The 12,401-nt window shown below is 36.7% G+C and overlaps 1 protein-coding gene across 6 annotated transcripts in view; it reads left to right on the top strand.

Moving 5' to 3' along the window:
- ITGB6 (integrin subunit beta 6) overlaps nucleotides 1–9,959 on the top strand; it is a 46,706-nt gene extending 36,747 nt beyond the window's left edge. For 5 of the 6 annotated variants that reach the window (XM_085553035.1, XM_085553034.1, XM_085553037.1 and 2 more), the window contains 3 exons: nucleotides 2,877–2,996; nucleotides 4,570–4,736; nucleotides 6,321–9,959. In XM_085553035.1, coding sequence (XP_085409161.1) covers nucleotides 2,877–2,996; nucleotides 4,570–4,736; nucleotides 6,321–6,422 — 389 coding nt within the window. In that variant the 3' untranslated portion in view covers nucleotides 6,423–9,959. The remainder of the gene's footprint in view (nucleotides 1–2,876; nucleotides 2,997–4,569; nucleotides 4,737–6,320) is intronic. The other variant, XR_014948208.1, reaches the window with a different exon arrangement.
- The last annotated feature ends 2,442 nt before the right edge of the window (nucleotides 9,960–12,401 follow it).

Genomic DNA, 12,401 nt, shown 5'->3' on the forward strand with positions numbered 1-12,401 from the left:
TTGCTGTACAAAATCAAAACCTGACTCCAGTCCTTATGCAGACGGTTGATTACCATCTGCAATCAGACACAACCCTTTAACCTCTGGCAAAGATGATCTTCTTGTCAGGCTTTATTGAAATGTTTCTGGCATCCTAAGGGCTAAGCAAATCATTCAGATACAGTAATTCAGAATTGCACTTTATCAAGAAGAATTCCTACAGCAGGAATTGACCTGGAATGTAGTATTACCCTTAGTGAGAAACATAACTTTAAATGGAAGAGTGCATCAAAACTATTTCTGTCCCACAAGGAAAGAGCTTTCCTGTACAGTTGGTAGGCTCTATTTATTCTGAATAAAGCAAACACAGTCCTGTGGCAAAAAGCAATTCCTAGCTGAGGTAGGACATAAATGCATTATTCACATTGTAGATTTAGTGTTAGAACTAAATTAGGCAAGCATAATACTTAGCATGGTAATACAGAATACTGTATGCATAAATAAAGATTGAATCTTATAAACTGTTGAAAACCCATCTGCATATATGCAAGCATTTCATGGATACATATCTTTCAACAAATCTTCAGCTCTTTTTGTTGTTTTTTTTTAACAACATTCCTCTGTAATAGGGAGTCTGAATGTGGCAAGTATTTCCCTTGTGAGGAAACTCTTTCATCTTAAATGCATGTATAATACTTCAAAGAATTAGTTTCAGTGTTGACATAGCCTCATTAAGATGTCCTGAAGGGGAAAAATTAAATAATAAAATTCTTATAAAATTAAAAATCCTGAAATCAAAGCCATATTCTCTAAACAAAAAATATTTTGAAAGTGGTATATGCAGACCATCATAGTATTTAAGACACATTTTTATCATGATTTTATATGGTGGCATATTGCTTCTTTCTGCTTCAGATTTCAGCTTTAATTTGTCGTGGCATTTTGAAAACCATAAATACCCATAGGCTAGATAAAAAGGTTTACTCTTTCTTTTGCACGCATATGTTGCAACACAGTTACAAGAGCTGGGGAGCCACAAAGAGAAGTTCACCTATCTGAGTGAAATTTTGAGCATAGGAACTGAAAATAGTCTATTCATCAGTTTTCACTCAGTGTCTCTTGTCCTAGAAATACTAAGCATAAGCTGGGTTCTGAACAAACTGGCATCTTCTCATTCATTTCTATGCCCATACTCACATACTCAGATTTCTACATCCCCTGGACTCCAGTTATGACATTAAACTAAACGTTATGGTTTAAAGATAACTGATATATCGCAGTTCCTACTATCCATAGCTTGGGGTGGTTTTGTTTTGTTTTGTTTTTTCTTTTTTGTATGTTATTTGTTTCTTTGCTTTGTGATATTTGGAATATGCTTGCAAGATTTTCTCTGCTTTCCAGAGGACTGAAAACTATAATTTTAAAAAAAAAGAAAGCTAATGTTCAAAAAACTATAGAATTCTTGGTGGAATGGACCCTTAAAGACCACCTGGTCTAACTCCCCTGCAAAGACCAGGGTCAGCTACGTCTCAGACGGGTGCTCCAGACCCTCTGACCTGACCTTGAGTGTCTCCAAGGAGGGGGAATCCATCACCTCTCTGGGCAACCTGCGCAGGTGCCCCACCATGCTTATCATAAAAAACACCTCCCTTATATCCAGTCTAAATCTCCCCTCAGTGGATTCTTTGGATCTGCTTGCTTAAAGGAGTTGGGAAAGAACAAATATTGCAAAACCTGTGATAGTACTACTGGAACAGTGACCTGGCAGAGAGTGTCATGAATTGAGTACTTTCAGTCAACAAAAATGAATCTTGACAAATCAGCATGTCTTGTCCAATTGTCACCTTAACACGCTGCTCTGACATCAAGGACAGGCAACAGATTAAGTACAAAATTATCACAGTTCAAGAGCAGGTTTCCATTAACATCCAACCAGATGTGGTTCTCAATTTATAAAAAGGCTGTTAACTATTTGCACTTTCATACTCCTTCTACTCTTTGCTATAAAACTCTTTTTACGCTATACTTATGATAAAAAGTGAAAATTTACTTCTGCATGTTTGACAGATTCTTTAAAATCTATTATTATTGTCAGATTTCTGCTTTATATTTCATTACTCCTCCTTGATATTGAGGTCCAAGAACTAAATACTTATACTTGTTCATGAAATTTCAGTAGGAGTTTTGACCGGGTAAGAAACAATGTAGGGATTATATAGATTATATTATATATATATATTATATATATATAAATTATATGCATATAATATATATGCATTATTATATATATATATATAATATATATATATAATATATATATATTATATATATTATATATATATCATTTTAAACAAATGTTTGAGAACCTTACTGTTTTATTCTTGCCTCTATGAATAGAAATCTATCAAGGTTTTCTAAAAATTTATTGAAAGCATACCTGCCTTTCCAGTGGTCCTTAAATAATGGGGTCTATGGAAAATAATAAGCATTCAGCCACAGGCACACTTGTGGACCTGTAGTCTGAATTTTCAGTCCTCTTCTTTGCTTTATACTGCCTGTCACGGCCAGTTTCTCCTGCCACCCTCTTGCCTTTGGGTGAAGGAAGAAATAAATGGCAGCCCTTTTATCCACATCCATTTCTGTTCAACATCTGAGTAGTTCTAAAACAAAGAGAACATACTGCTTACTTTGTCCTATAACTGGGGGCGTTTCCCAGGCAGCTGACTGTCAAGCATCTAGGAAGCACTTCCACTGAAATTCTGAGGGGTCCTCTGTTTTCATCCTTTACTCTTTGCTTTATACAGAGGTTATAATAGACGTTATGCCAGCAACCTCTTTCGCTATTGCATGCTGAACTCCATTTGATCTAATGGATTACTTTTTTTCCTCCCTTGCAGATTTTTCAGAGGATAAATCCATTCCTTGCTCTCTGCAGGGAGAAAATGAATGTATAACCACTTTTCTTCTGGCCGTGGATGAACAGGGCAGGACAGTCATTCATGGCATAAAGCAAAAAGGTAAGTATTTGTGTTACCTTTTTGAAATGACATCTGATTTGAAAACATAGTTGGGAGAGATAACCAGTTCCAGCAACATAAGAAGTTGAGCTCTTCTAAACAGCACTGCACCTCCTTGTGTTTGCAGCTCAGCACCCCCCAGACAAAAGAGCACCTACCAAACCACTTCTTTAATGCTACTACAGTAAATAAATACTTTGTCTGTCATGGAAAATGGGCAGAATGATCCATTGAATTAATCTAACTTTCCTGAACTCTGCTCTCAGGCTTTCTCAATGGCATGAAACAAGCCACTTCACCTCTCCTTAAGTTTCCTACCCATAAGCTCCTTATCACCTTCAGAGCTGCAAGTTTGTTAACTTTTCTAAAGTCTTGTGCAGTTCTAAGATGATGATAACAAATGTCCTTCAATTATATGAGATGATAACCCATTTTGAAATAACATACATTTTATAGATTGACAGGCACTCAAAAGGCAGAGTCTGACTACATCATCTATCTGATAAAATGCTAAAATAGCTTTGTAATTATCTTCCGTGATGTATTATTTAATTTTGAATGCACTGCCTTTGTAACAGGTATTCAACAGATATTTTTACCACTATTTCACTACTTTTACTATTTCAGTAAAGCTCCTAATCTTGTAGGACAGGACAGAACACGGGCACCACTTTTCAGCTGCCAAGCAGTTTGGTTTCCAGGCAATAAAATGCATTTTTTTTCTGACACACCTGGTATCTCAGTGCAAAATATTGATTGTATTTTAGGGAAAGCCATGCAGATTTGTAACTTAGTTTAGTTGGTTCAAATGACATACATTTTGTTAACCATGCATGTAGCTTTTCTCTATAATACATGTGATAATGATAGTGATTTCACTGCACAAAAAAACTACTTCTAGAGTCTGGTTTTGTTATAGGTTATGATTGAAAAAAATATTAAAAATGTTGTAACAAACATTTAAATGCTTTTGTTTGTAAACCATACCTCTAATACTTAAGGGTAAGCTACTGAAAGATTTTCTCTTTATGAAATCCATTCACTACTTTGTTTTCACTTTTAGTCAAGCTCTCCCTTTGCCCCTTGTCAGCTGTGGTATTTGGAAGTCTAACTCAGGTGTCTTTGTTTGAAATCGTGCTTTCTGTTTAAAGCAACATTTGCGCGTTTAGTACTTTGTTTGATTCCCACTCTAATATGAGTCAGTTGAAGTAAAACTTCAGCCGTACATTTTAAAATTCATGATTTTGTCAAAGTAGCCCTATTTTTTAGATTTATGATGACATAAATTTGAAAATAATATTCTAACTTTCCTTCTCAAAATCTGGGTTTGTATTCAGACATGACAGCTAAACGTGCCAAAGCAGCAGTGGAAGTAGTTAACGAAAATTTCTTTTACATTTCAAGGCAATATTTTTCAGCACTTTAGCAAGCTGATAAGAGTAAAATAACATGGACTGGAAGGAAAAGGCATGCTCAGCTTCCAGCACATGAGAACTGTAAGCTTCTTGGCTGTCTTTAGTTGTCTGAAACGTATTGACTGGATGTTCACACTCATAATTGTTTTTCTCCACAGACTGCCCACAGCCTCCAAATATCGCAATGATAATGGTGGGTGTCACCCTTGCTATCCTTCTGATTGGCATTGTGTTACTTTGTATATGGAAACTGCTGGTGTCAGTTCAAGACCGAAAAGAAGTGGCCAAGTTTGAAGCAGAAAAATCAAAAGTTAAATGGCAAACGGTATGTTAACTGCGCTAATCTTATATGAGGTTCTTTAATTTTGTTTCACGAGGCACAAATGGCCTTAAAAATTCTATTTCATTCTTGGTTGTGTTCTTTTAAATGGATTGATTCTACTGGTAGTTTTTTATTACTTTTAATTTAAGGATGAAAATAACCAGGGTTCAGTCTCCTGGTTTAATTTCTTCCAGATGTAAGTTGAGTAGATAATACTTTTATTTGTTTTGGGGTTGTTTGTTTGTTTGTTTGTTTTAATTAGTACCTCACTTCTGATTAATCTGAGCACAGTTACTCGCTGTCTGTGTAACTGTCAGAAACACACTCCTCAGATGCAAAGCCTGCTGTACTAAAGAGAGGTTACCAGTGCCTCTGCAACAGCTTACACAGCAGTGTACACTGTCCAGAACATATATAAAAGGACAGAATGATCTATCCTTAGCTTCTATCTATAGCTTGCATAGGTCTAATGCAAGCTGATACCGTGTTCCTTTTTCCTATTTCCCCTTTGTCCTTGGCTTTCTTGTTATTCTGCAATACTTCTACAACTTCTGAGACTTTCTGAAAAAAAAAAAACCAACAAAAAAAACATGTTGAGTAAGCATTTCTGGTGGGTGCCAGGAGGATATGCAATATGCTACAGTTTACTTAGCTGCATTCCTCTACAAAACACAAGGATTGCAACATTTCTGCAAGAAGGGATACTGCCTGCCTTTCAGTTTCTGTGACAAGAAAAATTAGTTTGTTACAAGCAAGGCCTCTTGAGAATGTTTTCCTAGTCCTACAGGAGACCCACCATGGTTAAGAGGAAAGGGAAGGCTACAGCAGATAGAAATATTTTCTGACATAAGAGGAAATGATACAAAGAAAATGGTGAGAAGCCAGTACAAAAAACCCAGGTGGGACTTGCCCTTCTCCCAGTGTGTGGTAATTAGTGTGGCTCACAAAAGAAGGCCCTGACAAGTTGCAGCTCCCATCTCACAGCTGCTTTCTCGACATTTGTGTATTCTTCGTGTCTTTAGAATGGTTTGGACACGTTTAGTACACAAAGATCAGATCTGTTTGGTAAGGCATTGTTTGAGAGTGTGCATTACTTTAATCTGGGAAGCAGCCTAGAGCTTTCCTGCCCCTAATCTGACTTGCACTGCCTCGGGTTGGGCTCATTTTTTGTGGCTTGGAATATCAGAACACCGATAAAGTCTATAATGAAATGATGAAAAGTACAAAATAACTTCTGTACAAAGAAAGACCAGAACACTTGGCAAAGGGGAAGTAACAGTGGGAGGAGGATGTGATGCTATAAAATGATGACTGGGGTATTGAATATAGGATGTTATTAAAATGGTATAGTAGCAAGCTTCAGAGAAGCAAAAGACAATGTTATACAATACCTTTTTGAGGCCACGAGATTTATTTCCAAAGGTGATAAAAGTTTGCATAGACACAAAACAGAGAAACCTGCAGAAGGAAGGCATCCTCTCTGCTCCAGCAAAATTAAAGATGGTGGTTTGCAGTAACACAGGCTTGCAGTCAAAGACGTTTAAACTGTGAATGATTTGCTTTTCTCTTTTTTTGTTTCTTTTTTAGGAAACCAACCCACTGTACAGAGGTTCAACAAGCACTTTCAAAAATGTGACTTACAAGAACCAAGAAAAGCAAAAAGGGACCATGGCTGCAGATTTCTATTAGCACTTTGAACCCTACAAACTTAGTTTTACTGTCAGGAAATCTAAAAACACTAATTTTTGTCTCTTCTCAGTTGATTATGTGCTCTTTGTTTGCACACTGCAGTAGTATAATCATTCTGATAGAGAAAATATATCTTGTGGTGGGAGAACTATGGCTAATAATAGTAGCAAAGGTTAATAGAAATATATTTAAAAAAACAAAACAAACCAACTTTAATATTAAACCACCTCCATTTCAGAAAATGGTATCACCTAATATTTTTAATTAGATCATTGATACTGAGCTGTATGCGACTTTCTTCATCCACTGAATCTGATATGTTTATGTTTAGGAATGTATTTATACCAGCCTGTTTGGTGGGCTGGCTTAAATTTTAAAAAGCTAAATTTTTCATAAGTGCTTCTTAAACTACGGATGTCAGTGGTTTCTCATATCAACCATATAACTCAACAGGTTTTCATCAGAGACAAATGATGTGTGTTATGGCATATCTTCCATGTGTCTAAAGTACATAGAAATACTCCTCTCCAATTCTTCCTTCTTTTCCTACTTCCCTTTTTCCTTGGCCTTGAATTGGTTGCCGTTTGATGTGGTTTAAGAATCAAGCCCCTGAGGTTATCTCAGGGCAAGCTAAATCAAGCCCTAATTCACTCACATAATCATTTTCTGTCTGGGTATGAAAGCTTTTTTCCCCTCTTTCCTTTAAATTTCAGTAGAGAGGCTTAAGAGCAAAAGAGAAATATTTGCAGATTACAGACCGCAATAGAGAAATTTCAGGTCTGAGGATTTTTACCATTCATATCCTGTTTAGGCATTCAAAACAAACTTCTTATGCTGGACCATTACACAAACTCCTGCATGAGCTCTTTACATGCATGGAAAGCTGTGCAAAGGCTTAGTATCACACACACAAACAGTAGTTTTTTGTTGAGAAACCCTAAACTGGGAAGTCCTTTCCATGCCCAGCAGCCAAACCATGTGTTGATCCATGAAATAATATATACTCAACTATTCAGGATTTTTTTTTTTTTTTAATTTCAAACTAAGCAATAAATAGATCAGTGAATTCTACTTTATATTAATTTCTGTGCCACTACTGAGGACTTTAAAATCTCACTTTTAACTCAGTACTAATGACTCGCCATAACTTCTTAAACTGTAATGCTGATATCTTGACATCATTAAGAAAAGAAGCCTCAACAATATCAGCTAACGCAATGGATTAAAAAGTTACGGTACTGGGCTATTTTAGGCTAACAATAGTGTAGTTTACTTTTTAATATCACTTTTTTAATACTCTGGAATAGATGGTCAAAATGTATGTACTTACAAGAGAATACTTAGAAAACAAAGATACACTGGCACAGTCACAGACGGTTATTTACATTCCCTGTGGTAAATTATGCATTTGATCTAAAAACTTGTTGTTCATTTTGTGATGAATATTTACAAAGTCTGTGCAGCTTCAGTCTCTGTATCATCCACAACCACTGGATGTGCAACTGATACTATCATGCCTGTTTTAGGGCCTGATCCAAAGCCTATTGGAGTCAGTGGCTACAGATGAGGATCTAGTTTCAGTGAAACTATTAGTTTTGGTTTACAATGATTGTTTTGTTTAAACAAACTGGTTAATACTGTCTATTAGTGGATTAGAACCTATAGTATATATTTCTGTGCAAAGAGATATAAACAATATCTGACACCTTTGGGAAGAAGGTGCTGTGATGAGCACATAAGAAATACAAAATGATTGCAGTGTGAAGGGAGTGATGGCTGTCATTAAACTGGAACAGATTAATTAGAGACTTCACCTTTATTCTTCAGTACTCTTGTGTATCTCAAAAAGAACATGTCCATAGATGAATTTTCCCTTGTTTTCTCCTTATTACCTCTGTTTTCTCTTGCTTTCTCCTTTTTCCAACCATGAAACTGCCACAGATGTTTGTACAAGTTACTAAATCCTGCTTCCCTGGTACACGGACAAACCCCTGGTGGCAAAGCTGGCCCCTGGACTGTCTCAGATTTCACTTGAGCCAAGATTGCCCAAAGGAGTAGGGAAAACCAGATTTAGCCCATGTGAATTATCTGTTACTCTTCTGTCTTTCAAGTAAGGACATTGCAAGTCAATTTATTTTATTTTATTTTATTTTTTTCCTGAAAGAAACTGACTTCTTTTTTGGTTCGTTTTGGTTTTTTTATTTGTTTGATTGTTTTGTTTTGTTTACTTTTTAAAGTATAACCAGATCTTCACTGTTTATTGAATATCTTTCAAGTTCTGTTTCTGAGAAAGCTCATTCTGCAGCTCAGTATGAGTGCTGAAAGCTCTTCTTCTGTAGGTCACCTATTTCAACACAGAACTACGTTTCCATATTCAAACATTGTTATCAAAGTAGCGTTCACATTTCACATGAAATGCTTGTTGGTCTGCATTCTGTGTTCTGTAAGAGATTTCTTTAAACTCTGCAGGCTGTTGCCATTGCTTACATCTTCTGATCACCAGCAAAGATTCAGTCTGGGAGGGAGACAATATTTACACTCCAGTTAAACCTCCTAACAATCTCTCTCAAACTATCAGAGATGTACAGAAATTGGGTAGCGTGTTCTGCAGTTTCCCTGCTGTGACCAAGAGTACTACAAATATGCTGTGCCACCTTCAAAACTGTCAGGAAGAAAATAACCTCAATAATTAAGCATTCATTAGTAGAGAATAAATAGAAGGGCTTGGTGAGAAAGCCCTCTGCTATTGATGGATGAACCAAGCTTAGAACAGCATTAATTTAGATCATAAAAAACCAACCCACCCAAAACAAAAAAAACCCACAAAAATAACAGATCTCAATTCATAATTGGTGTTCACTGTAGAAATATAGTGGTGCTCATGACTTCTTATTAATTATATTACTTTCATCGTGTAGTATTTGTATAGAAGTTCACCTTTCTTTTTTCCTTTTTAACTCCACCAAATTATGAGCGGGTTTGTGTGTGGTGAGTGGGATGAAAACGTCTTTCTGCTGTTTTTACAAATGCTGTTTTGACCTGGGGCTGGACCTTGAGAGTGGCCAAAACATTTTTAATAGGAGTTTTATTAACTAAAGACTTAAACTTAATAATAAAAATCATTAGCAATTTTATGGTATTTGTGTATCTTTCATATCTTGTAGAATGGTATTTTCAGTAACATGTATTAAATTGATGATTTTTAATTTGATTTATATGTTAATCTCTATTGTACGTGCCCAGACTGCATTTAACCTTCGTCTATAATTACAGCCAGTGGGTAATGAGTCTGGGATACAAGCATGAGGTGTTACAATGCAGTACTCGTTGTGTTGTCCACCATCATGCAGAAGTCCAGGTATCTTTTGCAGTGGCCATAAGGAAGTTACTGTCTGACAAAACTTAACACACACAGGCTGAAAGTAAAAAGAAGATAATTCTTATCCTGGTCTCTTTGCAAAAAAACGGATAAATACCTCAACTTTCTGTAAAAGAAGGAATATCAAGCCTTCAATAAAGATTATAAAATTGAATGCATATTTTAATTTGCTGTTTTATTCTTATTTATTTTCCATTTCAGCACATCTGTCTATTTTTTTTTCCACATGATTTGATTAAACTCAGCACATTTCTCTTACTTTGGTGCACGGTAGGAGCTAACTTCATAAATCCTCCTCCACCTTTCTTAAGACACTATGTGAGAAATAAGATGCCTGGATGTTATTTTGTCTGTGACTCTTTCACTTTTCAAGGAAGTGAGTTAATGGGCGAATCGTGTAAGCAATGCATTTCTGGAAGTACAATTGATTACATATGGCATTCTTTTCACACAATGGCGCCTAAAGCGCACAACTTGTTTAAAGCTGAAGATCCAGTAATATTTAAGTGTAATAACAGTAGTATCTTTGGAACTACATGGCAAAATGAATCATTTCTGTTCCATGTGATTGTTACCTCTCCTTTTTTTAATCTCTAATGAAGAGTGATTTATTTTGATGTCTGCTAATTTCCTGCTCTGGGGAGGAGGGCGTTCCTCTGCATCCTTGATAGAGCTGTATTTTAAAGCCTATTGTATTCTACAGACACACATTAAGATCATGGTTTTTTTGAATTTCACAGTGCATTGTGTCTACTGACATCAATACAATTGCATAAGGAATACTCGTGGGATGTAATTTAGAAGGCATCAGACCCTGACAATTTGTATACATTTTTATTTTGTTTGGCTTGTAGGAACGGTTCATGCTTTGAAACTTTTCTTCTGTGTTTTCACTGAGGTACTTATCAGCTGATGCTGACAGATAGCCACAAAAAACACAGTAATTACACACTGGAAAGCTGAATGACAAAGCTTTGGCTTTTAGAAGATGCTGGTAGAACTTTGTTTCTTGAAGCTAATTCAGTCGCTTTGTTCTGCCTATCACTATGCAAACAGCAGAGAGAACCAAACGCTGATTTTCACAGCAATCTCTCCCTGCTCCCATTACTCACACTGCGGTGTACCTTCTTTTTAATTGAAACATAAAATCATTTCAAGACAGCCTTGTATTTAGATAGATAAAGTTCTCGAGTTGTTACATATTTTTAAAAACACTATATTTCCGTTGGTCAACAGTGGCTTTTTCATTACTGTTTCCACATTTAGATGAGGTAGGAGTATAAATAAAAACAAGCTTCTCGTGTATGAAGAGACAGGAGATTTCTATTCAGTGCTCAGCAGATGGATGTTAATGGTGCTTGGAAAACTTCTGGCTTCAAAATTCTTAGTCGTGGTTCAAAGGCAGATTCTTGCTGCTGGTGGTCCTCTTAGGTGAGAGGCTAAGACTTACTTCCTCCAAAACTAAACTAAAAACCAAACCTATAATTATAATATAATTATCATGTAATAAACTCTCAGTGGCTTCTATTTTAGGTTGTGGTAGATATGAGAAAGATAGATGTAAAAAATAAAAAAATAAAAAAAATCAAAACAACAACCAAAAAAATACCAAATAAAATAACCCAAACCAAACAGAAGAAAAAGGAAATGTGAAATCCCCTCAGTGTTAAAAGTACAAGAGAAATGAATCCTGAGATTGTCGCCAATGAGGAAAAATAACTGTTCAAATTAAGGATCCTCAAAAAACAGATCATCATGTTGGTTTTACAACCCCCTTTGCCCACAGTGATCTCTTATTACCGCAACACAGAATAGCTCATCTAGAAATACCCAGAGCAGTACAACTGCAGCTGCACAAGTAGGAATTCACTGGTTTAGTAAGAACAGAACAGTTCCTAAATGGTACCGATTTTTTCATCAAAAAAAGGAAAACATGAATAACAAAGAAAAAGAAAGAAGGAAGTAAAGCTGCTCAGAATGAGCAATTTGCTAATTTGTCATTTACACAAATATATCTGGTCTAGGTGAAAAGAGCAGAAAAATCTCCCTGTGCTGGTGCTCCCAGAGCCCAGAGAAGCCATGGTTTTGCCCAGTGGCACCTTTGCCTTCATAGGCAGAGATGTAAATCTTCTGTAAGGGCCCAGTGTGGCTCAGACACACGTTCTGGAATCCATGTTTGAAGCTCTGGATACAAAACAGGCACCAAATACTCCTGAAGAGACTGAGACAGGACAGAGGGGCCAAATTTTCAACACCTGCTTGCTGATGAGTTTCTCCCCTAAAATCTGAACTCCTCTGAAAGCTGCTGCTCCCAGTGCCCCATTGCAGTGGCCTGAGGGCTGGCAGCCTCCCACCTTCGGAAGGCAGGATGGAGAGAAAACCTCCTACTCATGTGCTGCTTTGAGTGCTTCCCTTCTTGCTCAGCTCCTTCTCGCACACCACCCAAGCCCAGCAGTTTGTTTCCAGCCCCACACTGTGACTGAGATGGGCATGGCGGGATGGAGGCCATGGGAGGTGCGGGTGTCTCAACACGGTGTGTTTGTGTTTACACATCGATGTATTTGTGTCTATACTGATTTGTCTGCTGTGAGTGCAGAACA

Source organism: Coturnix japonica, chromosome 7, assembly GCF_054131305.1.
Source record: "Coturnix japonica strain WE chromosome 7, WE-NBRP24, whole genome shotgun sequence".
NCBI classification, from domain to species: domain Eukaryota; kingdom Metazoa; phylum Chordata; class Aves; order Galliformes; family Phasianidae; genus Coturnix; species Coturnix japonica.